The 23,641-nt window shown below is 39.6% G+C and overlaps 2 protein-coding genes across 4 annotated transcripts; both read left to right on the top strand.

The window, feature by feature from the left end:
• The first annotated feature begins 1,725 nt into the window (after positions 1-1,725).
• On the top strand, positions 1,726-20,566 carry itprid1 (ITPR interacting domain containing 1). 3 transcript variants are annotated; one of them, XM_026363900.1, is made up of 17 exons: positions 1,726-1,863; positions 1,963-2,038; positions 3,254-3,305; positions 4,728-4,765; positions 5,545-5,598; positions 8,015-8,063; positions 9,919-9,996; positions 10,087-10,289; positions 11,044-11,558; positions 11,770-11,827; positions 12,806-12,918; positions 13,138-15,489; positions 17,352-17,479; positions 17,818-17,929; positions 18,189-18,449; positions 19,622-19,672; positions 20,280-20,566. In XM_026363900.1, the coding sequence occupies exons 2-16, from the start codon at positions 1,972-1,974 to the stop codon at positions 19,667-19,669; spliced, it is 4,128 nt and encodes a 1,375-aa protein (XP_026219685.1). In that variant the 5' UTR covers positions 1,726-1,863; positions 1,963-1,971; the 3' UTR covers positions 19,670-19,672; positions 20,280-20,566. The 3 variants fall into 3 exon arrangements, with proteins under 3 accessions (XP_026219685.1, XP_026219684.1, XP_026219686.1); XM_026363899.1 differs by having other exon boundaries at positions 20,277-20,566; XM_026363901.1 differs by lacking the exons at positions 19,622-19,672; positions 20,280-20,566 and having other exon boundaries at positions 18,239-18,442.
• A 1,334-nt stretch (positions 20,567-21,900) lies between these two features.
• Positions 21,901-23,298, top strand: ppp1r17 (protein phosphatase 1 regulatory subunit 17). Its single transcript, XM_026361004.1, has 3 exons — positions 21,901-21,951; positions 22,254-22,412; positions 23,162-23,298. Exons 1-3 carry the CDS (start codon positions 21,930-21,932, stop codon positions 23,230-23,232), a joined length of 252 nt encoding a protein of 83 aa, XP_026216789.1. The 5' UTR covers positions 21,901-21,929; the 3' UTR covers positions 23,233-23,298.
• The last annotated feature ends 343 nt before the right edge of the window (positions 23,299-23,641 follow it).

Genomic DNA, 23,641 nt, shown 5'->3' with positions numbered 1-23,641 from the left:
AGGAAGATTCAACATCTTTAGTAAACTACAAAAAAGAATTTCATTCAGCAGCTGCGGGTTTAAACCTAAATTTGGAAACTGAGAACTACACCAATGAATGCACAGCTGTTACAGACTAAATCGCTTTCAATCATACATTACACATCATACATTATGTCTATATGTTTAAATGAAACAATGGAGTCAGAGTCTTTAGGTCTTCTGATAAAAAGAATCTTTTAAAAATATGAACTCAGTCCCATGTTCTACAACAATGCACAGCACTAGGATCACATTTTTATTGGATGATATCAGTGTATAGCAAGTATAAAGCGCAGTAGTTAGTTTGACTTCACTACAGTGGTCAACTATTCAAAAGCTGTTTTATGCATGGGTTAAGATTAGTAGAGCCATGGACAAAATTTCTCTGTCTTTTTGTAGGAAATCATAGAAACTAAACACATAATTTGTGAAAATGAGAGAAAACATCAGATTAGCATTATTATTTTTTTTTTTATTTAATAGCTTTTATCTTCTGCTATTGGTTTACTGCATGATTTGTTAAATACATGTTTTTTCAAAAATTCAAATGCATGTCAATTTGTTTCCATGAAAAATAGATTCAGAAAAAAAAATTCAACTACATTAGTTTTTTTTCATGCCTAGAGAGGAAGGAAAATCTTGGCCCCCGTGCTCATAACTCATGTATGAAAAGGTTAATTGGCCACATGTAGGGTTTGAAAAGTTTTGGGGCCACCTAGTGTTAACAAGAAGGAATACAGCTACACACATAAAGAAAAACACACTCAGTGGATGATTCTTTCATCTTTTGCTCAACGACTTTTTGTCATTTCTTCTTCCTCTTTTAGGTCTAATCTCCTAAAACCATCCTTGAAAGAGAAACAATTTGCATTTTAAAGGCAGGTGTCTGCCTATCAGCGCTTTCTACCAGCAGAGGCCTGCAGCCTGTAGCAGCAATGCAAAGTGTTGCTGATAACAGGTCAGGCTGTGGACATCATTTAGTACTTATATTCAGTCATCTGCTGAATTTTGCTAATATCAGTCATTACAGCACCAGTAGTTCAATTTAGAAATAGCTTTTATGGGCCTCAAAATCCACTACTTCAAGTCTGGTAGGTTTTATTGACGGTCAAAGTGTGCTTGATCCTGCCACACATAATATTAATTATGTGTTTCCCTAAACAGAAAGTGCTATCAGAGATAAAAGTCAGAAGTACTAGTAATAACAAAACAGTCAGCAAGTGTGACATGCCTTAACATAATAAAACCACAACATTTGCATCACAGTATTAGTATATATACAAATGCACTTGTTAGAGTTGGACTTAAAGTGTGTTTTATAGAAATAAACAGTACAAAACGCTGACTAGGGTAACATTAACTTATCTAAAGCCACAATTCAACGTGTTTTACCCTCAGTCTCCAGCATACTTAGCATAGCATTCTTATTCTGATCACTTGCTTATAATTATATATATTTATATATCTCTTCTTTTATCTTTTTCATCCAGCACGTTATATTTTTCCAGGAACATGAGGACATTTTTTGCAAACACATGTTCCTACCCTGCCGTAGGCAGGCAGGAACAGATAACAGAGGAGCAGGAAGTGATGGAAGGACTTGACAAGTCAGTCAGGAAGCAATATTTCCTTGTAGGGCTGACAAGAGTCATTTGCATGTCCCTCCTTTGCTCTGACATGCTTACTGAGTGTGACAGAGCTGAATAAGAACTGCTGCTGTGTTCTTCGACCTGCTCTGGCACAATTTCAGCTGTGGATCTTCACAAAGTGTCCTCACTGCTGGTGTCAGCTGATTAGGACAATGTAAAGCAAGGAATTGTCTGACTCGTGTGAGCTACACAGGTAAGTGTAATGGGCTGAAGTGTCTGTGCTTTTCTGAAGCATCTGTTGGTTATCATTTGAAAAAGCTGCTGATCTTCTCTGTGGTTCCCGGCCCTCTAGTTTTCTACCATGGCATCTGATGGACAGGTATCCGGACTCCAGTGGGACCACATGGACATACCAGAGTCCATTACAGGTCAGGACTGTTATCAGCTAAAGATGGCATATGTTGTAGGCCCACTGTAAATAGTTAAACTAAAGACATGTTGCACAGGCATGATGTTAACCTTTAGGACAGGTAGTGTGGGTAAATGTTACAGGTGTCTGGTAGTTGATTATTTGTAAAAACAGCTGTCCCTTAGTACCTGGAAGAAATTACACTATGTGAATAAGAAAAAAAGACCAAATGCCACTAAACCAATTGTCTTTTTATGCTTCTTTGTTTCCATGTCTGTATAATAACACTTGTAACAGATTTAGAGACAATCTTTAATGCATAATACATGTGTCCCCCCTGTAAAGTACAGAACACCAAGGCTAATTTGTTTTTGTTGTACATACAAAGTAGACATTTGGGTTTAAAAGCATGTATTAGAACAGGGAGTTCTAAAGTAAATTCATGTCAGTTAAACTTAATATTCATGTTTCTTAACTGCATCAAGTCTGTGACTCACTCCATTGTTGGTTTCCCTGTTTTGAAATGCTTTCCCAGGCTTCTCCTGGAGCCTCTTGCTTGTTTTCCTTCTCCCTTCAATCTCCTCTTCAGACACCATCTGACTGACACTTTTCCCTCTCACAACGTGTGTTTTGGATCATTGTCTTGCTGGAGCCCCTCCCCTAGTTGTGATGCTTTTATTTATTAACCAACACCGACAAATGTTTCTGTACATCTTTGGATTCATTCTGCAGCATCATAAATTATTGTATCAATAGTGATTAGTGAAAATGCACCAGAAGCAGCCATGTAAGCCCCAGATGAACTTGCACCATTTGTTGAGTTCATAATAATGTGCTACTTTTAGTTCGTAATTTATTTATTTTTTGACCTGCGATTATGTAGACAAAGTGAAACACAAAAACCATGGTGTTTATATTGTGGTCGACAGGAGAGTGTGGACATCTGTTGATTGTGGCAAGTGATTCATTGAAACCCTAACCTGAAATGTATCAGTAACTATTTGTGTTCAGGACTCTCACACTATTTCATTATTGAATCACATAGTAGTTGGTCGCCTGCTGCTCTATGTGATTCATATATGATGGAGGTCTATGTAGACTGTACAGTACATGAAGAGAAGCTCTCTGTAGAAGCCTCCTGCATCAGTTGCTTTACATGTTTGCTATCAGTGTTTTTTTTTTTTTTGGTTTCTCAGAGGCCTCATTATAATTCATTGCATCGTGTTAACCACAGGAAGTTCGGGCCAAAACAGTGTGAGGAAATGGCTCACCACCACTGTCACTGAGTGAGTATACAGATTGGAATACAGATTTTTTAATACAGTCAGATGTCGATTGCTAAAAGACATAATAGAGAAATAAACTGATCTACACAGCTTTAAATTCACAGATAATTGGTGAAAAAGTTTATTTCTACTTAACTACAGACATACACTTAACTTGAAGGACTACTACCTCAGTACTTAGAATACCTGTGTTTATCTGGATCCAGCCCCGGCTGGTGTGATACGTCACTGAAGCGTCACTCCACCTCTGAGTTATCTCCTGTTCCACTAGCATTTCTTTTGCATAAAGCACTTTTGCCTGGTTGGTTTCAGTGATAAGTTTTCAAAGAAACGGAAATGTGACACGTTTATATGTTTATGTTTATGTTCATATATATCTATAGGCTACTATGTATAAATTATGTTGTTGAAAGTGTATATTCTCATACGAATCAGTTCTTACAATGAGCGTTATTAATGACTGAAATGCTTCTCTGTTCATATACACTGTAGATATCTGCAGTGTGGTAAAAACCAAAGTATTTGGGTATTCAGTCAAAACCAAAATAAATTTACATGAAACGTGTAAAATTACATGTACAGTACAGTAGCTCCAGAAAGTATTCAAACGCATTAGCCTTTTGTATTCTTTTATCATGTACTGTAGATATAACAATACACATATGTCAATACATCCTGGGGTGTACTTCAGTTCACTGATAATTATCTTTAACATTTAACTAAGACCACTTTGACTAATATTCACCAAGTGTTAAAAATAAATGCTAAATGTTTTTCATAATATAAAAAACTTTTATATACTACTGTTCAAAAGGTCACTTAGCAATTTCCTTGTTGAAAGAAAAGCAGATTATATAATAATTTATCATATTGTTGCTTTTGACATAATAAATTAATTAATATTATAAATGATCATAGCTGTTTTTAAACGATGATCTATAAAGGCCTCTTATGAATTTTATATTTATCACTTTTAAATTCTAATTTACTTTTTTTTTTGCATATCTGAAAATGTGTGTTGCCTATTTCTAAGTGACTTTTGAATGGTATTATATGTACAGTACTTTTCTGAGACAGGCTTTAACTTGTTAAATAAGAAATTGACTTGTATGAGTTAGATTTATATTTATTGTGTCATAAGAACGTACTGTGAGTAAATAGAGTAAAATTATTACTGAGTAATTATATTTATGGTGACAAATACTACCAAATTAAAAATATCTCTTAAATATTGAGTAAATAGATAATTTATTTACTTCTTCTGCTTTAACCTTAAGAGTTTTTGTTATGTCTGTAATTGGAATATGGCATGTTTAATTGCAAAGGACATTTCACAGTATGATATAATCACAGTACCTTTACCACATTGCGTGTGGTTGCACTCTGTCCCTCCTTCTATTAAAATGTGACGTGTGTTTGCAGGGAAGATGCAAAGCATGAGCCACCGAAGGAAGCTGCAGGTACAACCAATGGAAATCCTGGTCTTTCTGTAGATTGTAGAGAGAGATGTTAGTCACCTTTACTCTGTGTCAACTTTATACCTGTATTGTCATCTTCCCTGTGTGATTCGGTGGAACAGGACGGTGAGTGCAGTAACTGTTTGGTTCAGAGTGGGAGTGTAGCGTTGTCAGCTTTATAGAGAGTGGAGTAGATTAAAGTGAGTTATATTAGGTTATGACAAGAGTAGATAATTATTAGGCTGTATGTATCATGTCAAGTTCACAGAAATGCAGCTTTACAGTAACTGCTGTGAAATACAAAGCTACACTTACAAGTATATACACTAAATAAATACAGTTCTTATAGGGGATTGATTTATTTTCTAAATGACTATTATTAATTGTAAGAATAATTTATTTTTAATTTTACAGTTATTTTTGGTTGAGGGGTGTTTTACATCTTCAGATTTTCTTATTTTCTTATTTAGTTATTTTAAATCTCTCAGACTGAAAATGAATCTGGTGTAGAGTGAGAAATCAGAGTCTACCGTTTATATATGTTGTTGCTGTGAATTGTGTATTATCTAACCTACACATCTCTAACCCTGCCCTGAGGTTAGCCCATTCAAACAGCATGCAAATGTTTGTTCAGAAAACCATTGGAATGGCAAATAGCTCCTGCCCGCTCCTCTTCCATCATCCTTGAGTAGAGCAGGACTGACTATGAGCCCATGCAGCTGAGAAGTTGTGCTGCTGTCAGTTATGTTGTGTTGCTCATGTATCCCACGTGTCCCCTGCAGAGCCTTTGAGGAGGAACCCCAGCAGTGACGATGACTTGGCTCTTGGTGTAGAAGGTAAATATTGTCCAATCCAGGCCATTCATTTTATCTTGTTCATCTATCAGTGTGTGTTTATGATTCATGTAGACAGACCCAAAGATCTTAGGCTAAATTCACAATCATCAGAAGGTGTGTGTTTTGTGTTTTTAATAAAAATTAAACACACGCAGTGTTGATAGAAACAGTAAGTGAACCCTTGGATTTATTACTAGTCAGACGTCCAGCTCAGTCATATTCTTGTGACGTGTGGTGTGAACGGCTGTGTTGAGGTCATTTCACCCCATATCTGTTGGACTGAGGTCTGATCTCTGACTCCAAAGGACATATGCTCCCCTCCAGAAGTATTGGAACCAGTTTTGAGGCTAAGTTTTGTATCATATCCAGATGTAAACACCTGGAAATTAAAGCTGAGATGTTAATCTTTTGTTTTATATTCATCTTTCGGTGTCAAAAATAAAGGAACTGGCCTCACTGTTGCGATACTTTTGGACGGAGAGTGTGTTCTGTTGTAGATATAGAGTCACTGTGCTGCTGCATCATCCAAACTCTGCTGAGTTTCAGCTGGGAACAGTCACCCTGACAGTATCCAGTATGATACCTGGATAAGCTGAGGAAGTTATTTTCCCTTTGATGATGAAAGTGTTGAGACCTAGAATCCGCAAAGCAGGCAATGCTAATGTAATGTAATGCTTACTTCACTGTCCACCACTGGGGTGATGTTTTATGTTGGCATTCAGTGCCCTTTTTGCATGTTCTTCCCAAAGGATTTGACAGAAGCATTGTTGTGTCAAGGCTGTTTTTTTATGCTACATTGAAAATTGCTCCGTGTCTTTTCAGTTAAATTAACTGGGCACCTCTTTCTAGGGAGATTAGCCACAGAAATAGTTGTCTAAATGTGGACTGGTGAATATCTAAACTTGGGATTACTCTGTTATCTAGCACTGCCAACATGAAGTTTTGGTTTCAGTTTCCACATTCTCTTCAACACAGCGACAACATTTTAGCATTTAAAGAGACCTCTCAGCTGTCAGTGGCTCCCACTCAACAGCACCACTGTGTGTGTCCTGTTAACATAATCTAAGCAAACTAACAACCCGCCACCCACTTGTGCTGTGCCAGACTTAAAACAAACACACCCATCTTGCTGATGCTAACAAACACAGTCTGTAAATAGTGCAGGAGCTGCTGCCACAGAAAAATTTGGTAATACATCCTGGCTTGTGTATTCACTGATAATCATCAAAATGCCAAAAATAGTAGCATGTATAATAAAAACTGCAGGGGATTTTCAGATTTCATAGAGTAAATGGGATCAGAGAAACAATACGCAACAGTGAACAGAAATGTGGAGACAGTAAAGAAGCAGATTTTTCAAGACTGAAAGAAAAAGGAAGAAGAAAGAGTTTTGTTTTTGTTTTGTTTTGTGATATTGTCCAAAAACGTCTGCCTTCTTTCGCTGTCCAGAGGAGCGTCAGTGATCAGTGTACGTAGAGTTAATTTGTCTAAAAAACAATCGAACAGAAATTCAAATTTAACATCATTTGATCCCGACTACATGTAAAATTGCAACAATCCAGTTCTATTCAGTTTTTTGAATAAAAGCCACTGAAGTAATCTTCCTCTTTTTAAAAAATATTTTCTAGACACAACCTTTTTTTTGGACATTTTGAAACTTATTGACCACTGGTTTTTATCAGTTGTATGGTTTTGTTAAAAGACTGTCAGGTAAAACCTCTTCTAACATTTCCACTGCCAACGTTTCCAAAGTAAATTCAACAGATCAAATACTAGAGATGAGTTTACACAAACGCCTGCGTCACCTTCACAGTCTGATGAGAGCCTCGAACCTCTGTGTCTTCCGCTGCCGCCCTACCTTATGTACAGTAAGAGCAAACGACTGTGGCACTTCAAAAGATCAAAGCACTGCGGACTGGAACACAACTGGCACCGGCCATTACCTTACATCTAAATACGTTTTAGGGAAATGCCTGCAGGTTAACTGGGTGTCAGAGTAGTTTTCTGAAAAGAAAAAAAAAAAAAAAAAAGAATAACACACGGTGGCAGGACAGAGGGAGATAGACGACTTTGTTCTTGACACCATGCCAGAGTCTAATGGAGTCCCAGTCTGGAAGAGGGAGGTAGCGGTGACTGCCAAATCCCAAATAGCCCCTGGAGGAAAAAAGACAGAGAGGGGGAGCCAGCGTAAGAGACAGAGACAGAGAGAAAACACTTGCCTAATATAGCTCGAGGAGCCTTGACACCAGACCTGGACAGGATGTACTGACATCCAACCAGTAGGGAATCAAGGAGATGTTTCCCTGCGCTCTGCCTTCCCCATTTGCTGATGTTTCCCTCTCTGCTTGTGTCATTTATGGCTCCACATGCCTTGCTTACGTCGTCATCCAAATAACATGACTTTTCTTCCCTGCAGCGTCTTTATATGGTAAACAGGGAGTGAGGACGGTCCAGGAGTTTCTGCGGTAAGGACGTCTCTCTTTATGTTGTCTTACAGGCTGGAACTCTGCTGGACGACAATGTCCAATTTTGCATGGCACCTGATGGTAGCTTCAGATTTCAGATACAAGTGACCAGCCCTTGCTGTGGTCAGTAACCTAAGCTGCACTCAGCCTGTCAGAAAATGAATGTGTTATGTTCACCCTGTGATGGGATCACTTCCCTCTCTACTGCTGCTAGCTCACTTTATGTCAAACAGACCTGAGGCAACTCTCTCAGGCTTTGAAGCTTCTGCTTACGTATATTCAAACACTGAAATCTGTTGTGTCATGTTCACCAGCCTGTTTTGCACCAAGGGTTTAAAGTGGTGACGAACGTCTCTCTGCATCATTGTTCTGCATCGTCATGAAAATATCCTAAAATATTATTTCAACCGCATGTGTTTATTCTGGTCTGCAAAAGTTTCCCAATAACCTGTAGCTGTGTGAAAATGCTCTGTAAAACCAGGTCAGTGCAGCCACACACAGAACAGATTAATCCTGTCAGCTCCACTCTGTGGGTACAGCTTTCATGTAAACTCATGACCCATGCATGTCAGTCATCATAATAATCGTCCTGTTCAAGCATAATGGGCTCGTACTGTAAGTGTTATTTATTGGCTTTGGGTTTTTTATACGTAATTCAAAGTGCCCTTAATTTACGCTGATAAGATATTTTAAGAGACGGATGAACTTTTTTTTCAGGCACTGAAAGGATGAGTGGTATCTGAGTGTGAGTGTTTGAGAGAGAGAGAGAAGGCATTAAATAATGTTCAGTTGAAGCAGACACTGAGCAGTCATAAAGGTATAAATTATAATCTGGTTATAAAAAAAAAAACATTATGTTGAAAAGAGTGGATAACCGTATGCAAAGTGGGCCCAATGATTAGATGACATTTCCTTAATGTGTTGAGGTTGTGAGTTTCATAAAACGTGTTCCAAGCACCCAGACACTAACGTCTTTTTAAGCATTCTCCTGTCTTTCTTTCTTTCTTTCTTTCTTTCTTTCTTTCTTTTCCGCTGCAGTAATTAACACACGTTTCTGCCACTTTAATCACTGGTAATACTGACGCTCATGTGAAAGCTCAGTCTGCATTTGACTGACAGTTGTTAGTTCAGGCTGTGGCAACAGCTTCTGGACTTGAAGAGATACTGTAGTTAGACACATAATTGCAAGTCATATTTACCAGGCAAATAAGCCTCATTGCTCCCTTCTGCACAGGACAGTTTGCATAGAGAGCGAAAGGATCAGAGGAAAGTTATTACAGCGCTTGACAGCTGTACAGAAAACATGAATCAGCTACAATAAAGGCACAGTGAGTTTGTATAAAAGATCACGGACACCAGGTTAGAGAGTTTTGATCGGCAAGAGACCAGGAGGAAAATGTGAGTACAGTGGTCCACTGTTTATTGCCTGGCTGCGTTGTGTTTTCTCTTATGCATTGATAATTATAATTCATATCAAACAACAACTCCCAGTTGAGCAAGTCGGTGTGTGTTTTGCTGCATGACTGAAATCAGTGGGGCACGGTTAACATGCTGTGTATAAATCAGCTGGCAAGTAACACATTTAAACATCCTCCAAAGTCAAGTTTGAGTGGGTTTAAAGGGCTACTTCCTCTTGATTTTCCTCTTGCTTCTTGTTCTTGTTCATTAAACCTCCCTCTGCTGTCCTCATATCAAAGTAAATTATTCATTTAAAAATAAATCACCCCACTACTATTTTGTGTGGTGGATTCATCCATGGTCGGTGCTGCAGTGAGTATTTGAAGCGGCAGGACAGTGTATGTGAGGCTGAGTTCACTTCTCTGTGAACCCTTCATTGTGTGCTGTTCTTGTTCAGGTGGAGCAGGTCGAGTCCAGCTCTCACTAGGTGGAACAGCATCAGTTCAGCAGCTTCGGTCCACTCTGGACCACTCAGGTTGGACACTGCCCAAACACACAACAACATGTCAGCTGGTCATCAGCGTACAGCAGTATCACGTACTGTGTTCTGATCCCCTGTTGGCAGTGTCATGGACATACTCAACCTGTGGAATGACGACCCAGAGGAGTTTCTCTTGGACCTGGGTTTCGGCTGTGACGAACCAGACCTCTCTGGACGCATCCCGGCTCGATTCATCAACCATCAGTCTCAGGCAAGAGGAATTAACCTCCAAGTGTTTCTGGAGGCCCAGAAGAGCCGTCTGGACCTGGAGAACCCAGACGTCAGCAGTAAGTGTTAGGGGTTAGCACTGTGACCAGCGATATGTTGATCACCATCCTAACACCGGCATCCTTTCTGGCTCTACAACATGTTAGGTGGTGTTGAACCAGTCGTGTTCTGCGTACACCAAACTGACAAAGCATTTCTTTATGTGGCTGACTCTCCACTGGTGGGCCTTGTTATTGTTTAAACAGGACCGGGCACAGCACAAACTGTTGACACAAAGTCAGAAGAAGCTGAAATAACACAGTATGTTGTAAACAGTATGTTTTCATTAATTCAACCAGAGGCGCCTCAGCCTGGAACAAACAGACCCCCACCTAAAGTACTCAAGTAATCAAGGGCACAAAGTGTAAGTAAAGGTAAAGTGAACTGTGAGAGAGTACAACTCCACATTTCTTCACCGGTTTTTGCATCATATGAGGGGCGCAGTGATCAGAAGTAATGCAATTATGGGATAAGGAGATCACTAATATGTAAACAATATCAAATAGTAAATTGCACAGGCAATATGGGTGTAGTTAACATAAAAAGGGAGCTGCACTGTAAAGATGTTTGTCTTACTGATTTTCATTTTAGTCTCAATGAGACTTATATCAGTCACCACTGCAGTAAATCACAATTTGCTTGTAAAGGTTTGAGCACCTTTGAGCTGGAGATGTGCTGGCGCCTGATCAGTGGAGGCTCATGATCTTTATCATTCTGTCAGTGAATAAAAATCAAACCAACTTCTTTCTCATGTCTCTTCTCTGTTTTCTTCAGGTCGTTTTCGGCAACTCGAGGTCCTCCAGCAGGTGACAACTGCGTTCTCCTCCTTGGTGGGATCGTCCCCCGTCAAAGCACAGCTGGATAAAGACCTGCCTCCTGAGGCCCGGGAGAGGAGGAGGCGCATGGGCATGCTGTTCAGACGAGCCTCAAAAAAGTCACTCAGCCAAATTCACAACCAAAAAGCTCAAGACCTCAGATCGACTGATGTCCCCTTTTCTCCTTGCGCTGCACCCGAGTCGCTGCAAACTCCACCCGGCCTTGCAGACAAGAAAGTCCCCTTAAAAAGACTCAAACCAGGACATTTGGAGACAGTGAGCCTGAGTCCTCTGGCGGAGGAGCTTGGAGCTGGTCCAGACCCACAGTCCCAGTCTCACATGCTTTCTTACTTAGCCCAGGAGGGAGCTCTCAGACCTGGAGCCATGAGGGAAGGTCATCCCCTGACAGCCATGTCCATTTTCCAGAGGAAGAAGAGCCCATGTCAGGCCAAGGAGTCGTTTGAAATGGAAGAGGCAAGTCAAAGCCATCGCTAACTATTACAGCAAGGTGATTTGTCTGTGGGACATAATATGTAAAACATGAATATAATATTAATAAACACATAGTGACCAGATTAAATGAAAAAACACTGTTTCTATTTGTCAATCAGTCATATTGAGTCATAATATTACCCACCCCCCTGCAACATTAGTAACGTGGCTTTTATTTCCAATCTCTTTTCAGATCCACAGTTTTGATGAAGGCAGTGTAACAGGGAGCTACACGGGAGCAGAAAACATAGGTGGGTTTGAATTAACAATGTTTACATTTTATTTCTGTTAATAGCTGCTGTTGCAGTGGTTACTTCACACTGTTGCAACAGCTCACAACAGCTGAGACAGTAGCAGCCCAGAAAAGATCAACAGCTCTTCATAAGCCACATATGAAAAGAAAGAAATGACATGGAAAGTGTTTCAGAGTGAATGTTTTACTCAGGACTCAAGTGCTAAAAGACTGTGTGTTTAAACTCTGTCTTCCTCCTCTATGTCTCTCTGCTCGCTCCAGTGTTTTATCTTTAGTGCGTCAGCTTCTCACTGTTTCTCCATCACTCAGTCTCTATCATCAGATTAAAGCACAGCCACACATTTCCACAGTTTATCTGAGACTTCAATCTGGTTATACAACACAGGCTTTGGGAAATGTTTGTTTTAGATGTGCATGTGCAAGAACGCAGAGTCATTAGAGGCTTTGGCCATTTTCATTTTGGGATCATTGCTGGTTGGAGTGTACTTTACGAGACTCCTGTCAGGGCAAACAGTCAGGAGTTTTCAGTCTTGATGATATTATGATTTTTCAAATGAAGGACCATTAGTTGATACCATAGAAGGAACTCTCACTGGTTTTCCTGCCTATGCCTGTCTCTCCCTCTCACAGGAGAGAAAAAATTCAGTATCAAAGAACCAGCAATGGGTCACTACTGAGACTGGAAGTCATTTTAAAGTACAGTCACTGACAGACATTTGAGGAAGCGCTCCCGTTTATCATTTTAGATGAGACCAGCAGTCCCCCTCTGTTTCTAGAATATGTGCTAAGCTAAACACACCCTGGATTGTATTCAGGTGCCAAAGACATGAAACTCTCACCTCTTGGAAAAATAAAATACAGTCACAATTAACAGTGTTGGGCTGTTGCTTTAAAATTCAGCTTTTGATTATACAGTAATGCAGTGTTTCTCTCTTCCCTTTGTTTTTTCTGACCTTCCTTGTGTGTTTGTGACCAGTGCGGGGTTTGATACGGACCAACAGCTGCCAGTCAGACAGTAGTGGATTTCTAGAAGAGCCCTATGTGCCCTCTCTTCCTCAGCAGGGGTTACCAGGACCTGATCTTATCAAGGTCTCCACACTTACTAATGCACATTTACTTCTCTCACATGCTCCCGACTATATAACAATGCAAGTCTAAATCATCCTCATCATCTAAATCAAGACACTCTCACTTGATGACACTTAATGCTACGTGGCTAAAATGTGATGCATGGTAAAATGAGTCTGTATAGAAGACTTGTGAATGTGTCTAGGTGTTTGACTGCGTGTATTTTTCGTTTGGTTGCAGGCTCTGTCAGGCCTGTCAGGAGAGAGCACCGACAGTCACAGCAGTGAGAGGCCAGGTTCTCCCTCTGCTTCGTACCCACACACCCCTACATCTCCCCTCCTGTCTTCATGTCTGATCTCTTCTGGTGTTGACGAATCTTCCTCACCATGTCCTTCACCAGAGCCTTCTTCAGGTTTTGCTCTCCCAAAATCTGATCTGCATAGTTCTGAGATTGAGACGCCATCAAATCAGGATCAGTCATCTTCTTCATTGTTACAGAGCCAAACCCAGTCCCAATCTCCTCCCCTCGCATCTCTGACATCCTTCACCTCTCTCTCCCCTTCTTCTACCCCCTCATTAATTGAAGGGTCAGAAGAGGTAAAACCTGACAACAAGAATGCTCCACGCCCCAACCTCTCTACCCTTCCTCACGACTCTGTAGGAACAGCATGCTCCACATCTTCAAATGTTGCCCCTACTCTCTCATCACCTTCTCCAGACCAAAATTTGGACTGTTCATTTTCTGCCTCCATTGCTATGTCTTCCGAATCCTCCTCCGGGAGTTCAGAGAACACACAGTCAGGAAGTACAGAGCAGGCTCTGAATATAAAACCCCACTCGGCTTCTGGTGGCTCATCATCTCTGCTCCACTCCTCCCTGCATTTACCTCCCTCTGTATCTAATCCTGATTTTTACTCTCCATCCTCTTTAGTGTCTCCCCCATCAACTGAGTCCCTCACACACAGTCCAAAATACAACAAAACAACAAAACAAAACGACTCCATTTTCTCAAACTCAGATGAACTTGATCTCTCTGGTACACCAACCAAAACATCCTGTCCTCTCTCCTCTCAGTTGGACAAGGACAAACCCTCAGCTCCATCCCTCCTTATTCTGACTTCCTCCAAGTTGGAGGAGGGTAGCCCTGCATTGCCTTGCCTTTCTCCTAACCTTTCCACCCCAGTTAGTCAGTCTGCTTTCACATATGATCCAGATGGTCTAATAGATCCATCTGTTCAAAGACTTTCACACCAGACAGAGCAAAGCCTTCTTCCTAACACAGACCATGCTCCAGCCTCACCTGTCCAAGATGTTATTCATGATAAGAAGGATGGCCTCTCTTTGCACTTAGAGGATACCCTTCAGAGGAATGAAAAGGGAGAAGGAGAGGGTGCGAGACATATGGACACTGAGCAGACTCAAGATAGTTTTGTTTATATCCCAGATACGGAGAGCTCTGAAGGTCTTTCAGAACGTTCTAGATTAGTCTCTGAGGAAGTATGTAACCAAAGAGAAACAGATTCACAAGTCTCCCCCTGTACTTTGCAAGTTGAGCTTTCAGATGAAACCAAACAGGAAGAGTTAAGGAAGGTCTGTCAAGTTGAAATGAAAGACACAGAAAGTGAATCACCCAGAAGTTATTTAGTTTTACATGACGAAGTTGCGGTGGAATCCAGCCAGACTGATGCGGATTTAAAGGAACTGATTGAGATTGAGAGCTTAGATATGGTATTTGAAACCTCAGTGGATGGCTCAGATGTTGAAAGTGGAGAAGCAGATGCATTTCTTCAGCAGCTTCACACTGAAGGGCAAGTCTTTTGGGCAGAACCCATTGAGATTTCCACTTCACCCCAGCTGCTTGAGGAGGCAGACGACTCCCCTGAGAATCCTGACTTACCTAAAGAGCCAGCTGACTCATTTTCATCCACAGGGAAAGAAATGCCTCTGGATGAAAAGCTCTTGTCATCCTCAGCATCAAGGGGCATTGACCAGATATCAAAAAATGTAACTGCCTCTTCAGATACGCTCTCTCCAGTGGCCCTAGATCCATGCTCATTGCCACCTTCAACCTCAGACCTCAAGTCATTAAGCCGCTCTGTTTCTGTTCAGATGTCTTCATCTCCATCGTCTCATATTATTCAAAGGAGGGATGTTCCCTACATGACAGCTTCAAAACGCACCCTACCCCCTAGTACCCTCCCGTTGGACACGTCCACACCCTTTCGTGCTGTCCAGTCATGGACAGACTTACAGATTCAGCGAACCAAGACGTTATCACAAGAGATTCTTGATACTGTCCCAGTCGAAGTGACTCTATCTACAAGTGCTCCAGACAAGATGCAGTCTAACTGGCAGTCGCATGACTCTCTTCCTGGGATGGCTAAAAATTACAGGACTGTGTCAGTCTCTGTAGATACAGGCCTGTGTCCTTATAAAGAGAGGGGCGTTGACGGGAATGAAAATGAAGCTGAAAAGAGGTTTTGGGAAGACAATCAGACAACTACCATGGTATGCTGCTGCTCCTGTGATCATCGTGGTACCTGCAGTTCTCAGAAGAGTTACAACAGGCAGCAGACTGTGGAAAACATTCCTGTGAGTAGTACCATTATCTGTCTATGTGCTTATCTTACATTTATGTATTGTGTACACAGTAGAAAAAAAGACACACATCTGCTATCGCCCACAAATTTAATCTAGCAATTAAACTGCCATGTCAGTTTGTCATTTTGCCCATATATGTGGTAGAAGAATAAGAAAATAATCTGATATATGTGCCTGACTTTACTTCCTAGATAGATACTAGGCAGCCAGAAGTTTGTCATCATCGTTATATTAATAAATGGTAACAGTAAATAGTCATTGCACCAGGTGTAGGCACATAAACTACTTAGTTTGAATGGGAAACAAATACTGTTCTCCCTTTTGAAAAACGTTTGTCTTCCCACCATCCCTCACCTCTTCCCTATACTCAATCAATTGCTCTTTACACCATGTCACAGTCACCGAGGTCAACATGAGGTCACCATGAGGTCACCTAATCATATGTATAATAATAACTTTCATCATCATTCAATAATAGCTGTACATATACGTATATGTTGGGGCTTTGTATAAGGTTCATTTTATACACCACTGCATGCCTGGCATGTTCCTAGGGATTTTTTAACACTCAAATCTGTGGATAATAAGGGTGGTTTTGCTGTTTCTGACCCAGGAGTGGGTGGATATCTGATACTCACTCTTGGACGTTTAGGAACCACCTCACATAGAACAAAATCACTCATAATAATTTCTTCATGTAAAATTAATACAGTAATTTTAGTTTTTCTTATCTTGGTTCTGGGCAGTAATTCCTCCCCTGAACTGTAATCAGGCAATCAGTCAGCAATAGTTACAAGTTACATTACAAACCAGCTTAACTCTTAACTACAAATGAACAACAGGCCATCAGCATCATTTTAGTGAAGCTGTGGATGTTTCTTTTGACCAATTTCAGAAACACAAGTGAGCAGCGAGCTATGACGTGTGCACCTTCCAAATGAGTCACGATGTTTGTGCTTTGATATAAACAGTATATTAGTTGTCATGAGACGCAGGCCTTTTAGAATGAGGACCATATTAACATATAAATATCTCATTTACATGTGAAGCACGTTGAACTCTTTCTGTCTTCTGCTCTCCATTTCTGTAATTTCTTTTAGTTTTTTTGTTTGTATTTTACATTTTACATTAAAATGAACATACAAAAGAACAAGCAAAATGATGATCTAGAAAAAAACAAATGGCTATATAGCTGTTTAAATACAGCAAAAATATACTAAAAAAGATCTTTCAATTACAATGTGGTCCGATTCAGTAAAAATGTACAGTGAATGTTGAATAATAAATGAAGACATTTTAATGTTTAAATAATCACAAGATTCAAATCTTAGGATTAAAGTGCAGAACTAACAGACCATCCAAAATGCAAACAACAGGAGCTTATTTACACATCAAATTACACAGTAACCAAAGACATAAAGCGAAACTGTCAGAGGGAGAATCAAGTGTTAAAGCAAAGACAAGATAAACACAGGAACAAAGTATTAAAGTACTAAATAAAAAGAGCAAGGTAACTTCTTAAGAACTGACATGAAAAGTTTTTCAGAAAATAAAAGCTACGCTGTCAACAAAGCACACAGAGAGTGATAACAGGGCGTGAAGGCAATAACTCACTCTGGATTACTCATGTCCAAATGTAATGCTGCAGGAGAAGGCTGCCAGAGGGCCGCAAGTAAGAACCATCATCACTGAAAGAAAGCAAAGCAGAGTGGGTTCAAAGCAACAAGGAACAGTGGAGGATGTTACCAGGTTGATCAGTAGACCTGGTGCCATGGATGTTTTTTATATATTATTGTGTTATATGTTTGTAGGTGTTATGTGGGTATATGGTAACTTGTACATGTGCTCCACAGTACTCTCTGGATGAGCTGGAGGAGATGATGCTGTGCCTGCAGCAGTTTTGCTCTGTGCTCAGTAACATGGAGGAGCAGCTCTCTGAAGACCAGGCTGCAGTTTACAGTGCTCTCACTGACCAGGACAGGTACACATGCTGATTTATGAAGCTCTATCTGGTCGGTGGTTGCATTTGTTTCATGTTACTAATTCTTTGTTTTCTCAGGGCAAAATTAACTGATGAATTGTAAATGATCATAAATCTATAATACTATAAACACAATTACCAACTAGTAGCTAAAGCAACCACTAACATATAAATGTCATTTACATTTTAGACGAGATATATTAGTGTCCAACAATTAGCTCACACTCATCTTTCAAACTTCCTTCCAGGTTTGTCATATCTATGATTATGGTTTCCATCATTTTGCATGTGTGTGTGTGTGTGTGTGTGTGTGTGTGTGTGTGTGTGTGTGCGTGTAGGGAGAAGGTTCGGGACATAGAGGAGCTGAGGCGAGCAGTGAAACATGAGGCGGGAGAGTTGGAGAAGCAGCTGAATGAACTGGCCCATCACTATGATGACAGCTTGAAAATGGTAACACCCTCAGTCATATTAACACATTCTTTAGTTTTTCCCTGACATATCTGACAGAGCGTGTTGTCTGCTGAGTTCCACAGTGTGAATACTACACTGTAGTATTCTGTGGCTACAAGAGTTTTTTTAGATGGGTTGACCTCTGTCTTTTAATTGTGTCCAGTGTAGGTAAATCAATACATTTGACCAATAATTTGTTTCACATTATTTGTTGTTACCACTGTATGTCCTCTGATCTTAACTCCATGTCTCTGAGTAGAAGATGCACAGACTGTTGGATGAGCAGTCTCTACTCTGCTCCCAACTCAGAGTCTTTCTACCTGGACCATCGAACACCACACACAACAAGACAGTAGCTACTCAGTGCTGTCTGATGCCCCGTGACCACATCTCCTCCTGGAGCACCTGGAACGTGGATTCCCCGAGACAGTCCCCTCCCGGGTTAGAAAGCATTTGTGGGAGCCTGGGTTCTTCTCCCACTAAGGCAGAAAAGTTGGACTTAGTGGGCTTCCTCCAGAGAGTAAGAACATCACGTTATCTTTCTGGATAAAGTACACTAAATTGCACAATATATTTTTTGTTTGTGTATAATGCACATGTAAAAAAATTATAAATATACAGAGCAAACATCTAATTCTATTTGGGTATCATTTAAAAAATCATGCTTATGCTGCAATATGAACATTAAGCCAACAACTTTTTTTTTTCCCATTTTGATTTTCTGTATTATTTTTTTATGTAAACTGTCAAAACAAACTAAATGAAACCTTAAATAACTTTTAAGTGAAAGAATTATGCAATCAAACAAATAAAACTATTTTAAATGCTGCATTAATTCAGTGGCATTAAACTGCAGATGATTATGGATCATGACATCATAGACAGTTGGGCAAGAAAAAACATGGGAATGTCAACATGACCAACCTGAATTCACTGTCACTTCACCAACATTAATTTTAAGCTTTAAGTCAAAGGTTTCCTTTGACTTCTTTGCAGGATTTCCAAACTAGACAGAGTACTGCATTTAAAGGGGAGAAGAGTAGTGAATGTGATAAGCCAAACCTGTCTCCTCTAATATACCCACCTATAATTTACCGTTTGATAATGTGTTTTTTCTGTCTCCATCCAACTTCCAAGTGAGCCACAGGTGCACCTGGCCAGGAAAATATTTGTGCTCTGGGCAGGTCTCACTTGCTCTTTGCCATGGCAGCTGTCTTAGTTAAATCAACAACACAAAGTACCACATCGGGAAAAGGTTGGGGTGGAGGGAGCTGCAGTGGCTAGCACTGTTGGCAGTAATGCAATGATCACATAAACAGTGTCATGTTATTATGTCTGTGCTATAATGCCTCAGATCATTATAACTATTATAATAATAGAGGTTAATTGCTACACAGCTGGGCGACAAAGATAAACTGAAACTGAAATGTATATACTGCTCCTCTCTGCCATATATGCAAACTGATCACTGCATGTCTAACTGCAGGATCACATACTGTACTATATAAACACAGAAAGGTGTACTGTAAATACTAGACGTTCACATCAAGCATAGAAAAACGAATTGTGTTCAGCCTATTTTACTGTAAGAAAACAAAGTATCTGTCTTCAACAGCTCAGAGTTCATGAGTTAAAACATGTCATAGCACAACTACTGATGAATGTTTCTGATGTGCATGTTGTGTTTTCCAGCTGAAAGAGTCTTTGAGTCACTCTGCGAACACAGACTCAGTGGAATAAAAGGTGAGTCACCCACTCTAGGCAGCATGTGACCTTTGACCTGTGACCTTCAATCATTTAAACATTGTTTAAATGATTCAAACACATTCAAATATCATCATTTTCTTCATAAACTTTAAACTAAAGTTATGTATTTTACCTCATTTAGTAAATATTAAAATACAGCCTACAGAATGAACAATTCCATCAAACTAATGGACCTGTGGCTGAAAATATACAGTGGAGCTTTGAGTAGCTCAATATCCTGAGTAATAAATACACAATACAACAAAGGCTGGTGGGAATGTCGTTGTTTATGATTTATTTGGTAACACTTTGATTATACTGGACATTTTCTGATGGTGCAATGTAAAAAGGTAGAGGATGACAATTTTTTTGGGACTGATCCTCTGGGCATCATGAATAACTGTAACAAACAAAACCTTCCAGCGGTTTGCTATAATAATATGCACAATCTGTGGCCAGCAGGTGGCGCTCCAGGAAAATTTGAATTTACACCGCAACTATTCTATACTATTCTTCTTCTTTTGTTTTACAGATTGTTGTTACATTGCATTGTGTTTAATTTGGGCTTCTTTGATAACCTTTATATTGTCTTGTGTTTCAGAAGATGAGAGCATTACCTAAACTAGACGACATCTTTCCTGCTGTCTTCTTTTTTCCTAAAGAGATGCCTTATGTTGTCAAACATGAATAACATGAATAATCCCACATAGACTAGCATGGTTGTTAATAATAATTCAAATGCTTATTTTCAATTATTTTTGAAGGTAAATATGTTAATATGATGTAAGTATGAGATATTTAATAAAGATGTTATTACACACTACGCCTTTGCTCAGTGAATGCACAATATTTCCGATGCATAGGCCTAATACAGCTGCAATAAACCTGTGAGCAGTGAACCACGTTTGTGTTGTTTTGTTGTTTTGTTTTTTTGTCTAAAAATGCATTTAGGCGATTGTGCCGCAGACGAGGTTCTCAACAACATCTTCAATGAAATACTGCACACACTTGTGACTGTGAAGTGGGATATATGAATAACCAGAGTACAGTCCCTCATTAAGACTTCAAACGGTTTTGGTTTCAATTCAGTATCAGAGTGAATATAACTCATCTGCTAGAAAAAGGAACATGAGCAGAAACAATCTGTTGCTACTTGCTCCTTTAAATAATGTCCTTCATAGTAATTGTACTTCACAGGGAGAAGCAGCAGTTTTTTAACACTCAACCCCTCGACTTTAAACTGCAGAAGTGTAGTATCTAATGTTAGTTAGCTAAATCAATCTGTTTTAATCCTCAAAACTCCATACAAATTGACAATATGTAAGATGGCAAATTAAATTAAACAAATATATTTCAAAAACCATAGAACAGTACATTCAGAAGTCTGTTGATGGCAGCTCATTAACATTGATTGATATTCAGCAGCTCGTCCAGGAGCTCTCAAGCATGTGGGGTTGGAGTGGTAGGGGCGGGGGGGTGTCTCTGTGGCAAGTAGTGGATGCAGAGAAGAGAGGACGCTCCTCCTCCAGCCTTCATAACCCAGAGGGAGGCTGCTGCAGCCTGTCTGTGTGACCCAGCTGAGACTGAGGTAAGAACTCACTTTGATTCTTTATCCATCACGGCTGCCTGGTTCTTCATTTCACTTTTATTTCTCTCAGCTTTCTATGCTTTTTTCCTAGCTCGCTTTCTCTTATATATCTTTGCAGCGACATTCTTTACAATTTTAATTTCTTCTTTGGTTTCCTTCAGTGTCTCCTTCATGTGCCACGCTGTCTGTTCCTTGTTCATTCGTAAAAATCACAATTAGCTTCAAAACTCTTACATCTGCTTGACAAAACAGGTAAAACACACGTGCTACTATTCGCATGGTTAAAAAGCAAATAGGCACGTGGTGAGGAAGAATGTCTCAAGCAAAAATAAAAAGCTGTTTGAATGTGAGGATTTAATCAGAGCTTTTGTTGATGTAGTTTTGTTGTAAAAGTAAACCAAATGTATCAGTGAGACAGTGTCACACACACACACACACACACACACACACACACAGTCTTTACGTCTTTGATCCTTTGTTAGTGTCATAAGGTCCGCTAATGAATAATAGATTATGCATGTGTGTGTGTGTGTGTGTGTGTGTGTGTGTGTGTGTGTGTGTGTGTGTGTGTGTGTGTGTGTGTGTGTGTGTGTGTTATATGATCAGGCGGCCTCAGAGATGACGACTGACTGTATGAGGTCAACCCTGGAGCCTGAACATCGACTGATGACACAGGAAAGCAATCACTGTAAGCTTTTTATTTTAAATAATAATAACAATAATATAATGACTTATTTCAAACACAGCCTACACAGGTCACGCACAAATAGTAATAAAATAATAATAATTGTTTATCTTGTCTTCATCAATTTTAGTTAACAGTAACTACAATTGTAATTTACACTCTCATTTTATTGTTTTAACCTTTAACTACTTGCATCATGTAGGGTGCAATTATCTAATGGTCATTCCCATTGTACAAGTCTGTCTCCTATGGAGACAGGCGTGGTGCAGCTGTTTGACAAAGTAACAGTTGTGGCTTTATGACAGACCAGGGGGCGCCGGAGAGCCTGGAGGACAGCAAGTCAGTGATGATGGATGATGAAGACAAGGAAGAGACATCCTGTGCGGAGAATCAAGAGGAAGACCAGCTAAAGAAACCTCGGAGAAAGGACACACCCGTCCTCAATTCTCCTCCACATGTACCAGGTCAACAAGAGAACACACACACACAAACATGCATGCACACACAGGGGTCTAAGATTTTATATTCACGTTGTAGGACTCATATTCCACCTATGTACATTTAAGGTCGGATAGATCTATTTTTAAACATAATGATTTGAATACTTTTAGATATGATACATTATTATATATAATACCTATTATATAAAATAAATATTTCATTTGTCAATAGTTAAACAAAGTACTTTAGTGTTCTAGATTGTTTGACCTGAGCAATAGTAATGGGACAAGACAGTGAACCTTTTTTCTGTCCTCAAACTTTACCTGCTCGTTCTTGATTGATGTCCTTTGCCATCATTGTCTGAAACACTTTGATTTCAGGGACATTTCGCCCATAATCACCCCTTTTGGACAAATTGCTGTACACTAAATAGAAAAAGCTTAATGTCGTGACTGATGTCCAATTTTCTAAAAACTTGGGGAAAAAAAATGATTCCCTCTAGTGGCCAAATAAATGTTTTTCACATCACTGCTGCTGCTTCCAATTGGCTCATTATTCTACAGATCAGGAAACTCGTATATACAAATATAGCTTCTAATTCTAGAAGATATTAAATAAGTTGGCTATATACAAAGTGCAGTGCATCTGTGAGGGAACAAGTCAAGTCTAGGTGTATGTTGTTGTGTCTGTTGTAGTGTAGACTTTAGTATAAAACTATTTTTTCTTGTGACTCCTGGTACTTTAAAACTGCCTGTGTTTCCTTTCACTTTAGGGGTGAGACTGCTGAAGGCAGAGAAGCAGATGGTCCACTTAGAGGATGAGGAGAAGGAAGAGAAAATGTAACTTTTGTTTTCTTGCCAATTATGTTGTTTATGTTCACAGTCTCATTAAATGTTTCTTGTTGCTTTGACTCAAATTGAATTTTCATAATGTCTTTCCTGTTTTTTTTTGTTTTTTTTTTGACAATTTTCAGTCAACAAACAAGAAAATCATGATTTTGTCATACTCACTTTACAGAAACAGATTTCATTGGTCTCACTGAACTGACAATTAGCTGCACAAATGCTGAACTGTGTAGAGAAGCTGTACAATAATGAGAACAGGTTCAATGCATTGTATGACTCCAGGACATATACAGTACCAATCGTGTCATTTTCAGCAAACTTGGATTCACAGAGTTTTAAACCAGTCAATACTGGTACTGTATCTTCAGTATCTGTGTTGACAGATAAATAAATTAATTAATAGAAAG

The sequence above is a fragment of the Anabas testudineus genome, chromosome 2 (genome assembly GCF_900324465.2).
Source record: "Anabas testudineus chromosome 2, fAnaTes1.2, whole genome shotgun sequence".
Classification (NCBI taxonomy): Eukaryota; Metazoa; Chordata; class Actinopteri; order Anabantiformes; family Anabantidae; genus Anabas; species Anabas testudineus.
The sequence above is the reverse complement of the archived record's forward strand: the minus strand, read 5'-3'. Positions and strand labels throughout refer to the sequence as shown.

Bases quoted from the DNA above. Each gene is read 5' to 3' on its own strand.
- itprid1 (XM_026363900.1), top strand. From the start codon at position 1,972: ATGGCATCTGATGGACAGGTATCCGGACTCCAGTGGGACCACATGGAC. The intron at 2,039-3,253 runs GTCAGGACTGTT...TGTTAACCACAG, and splicing joins CATACCAGAGTCCATTACAG to GAAGTTCGGGCCAAAACAGT. The intron at 11,559-11,769 runs GCAAGTCAAAGC...ATCTCTTTTCAG, and splicing joins AGTCGTTTGAAATGGAAGAG to ATCCACAGTTTTGATGAAGG.
- ppp1r17 (XM_026361004.1), top strand. From the start codon at position 21,930: ATGACACAGGAAAGCAATCACT. The intron at 21,952-22,253 runs GTAAGCTTTTTA...GCTTTATGACAG, and splicing joins GACACAGGAAAGCAATCACT to ACCAGGGGGCGCCGGAGAGC. The intron at 22,413-23,161 runs GTCAACAAGAGA...CTTTCACTTTAG, and splicing joins TTCTCCTCCACATGTACCAG to GGGTGAGACTGCTGAAGGCA.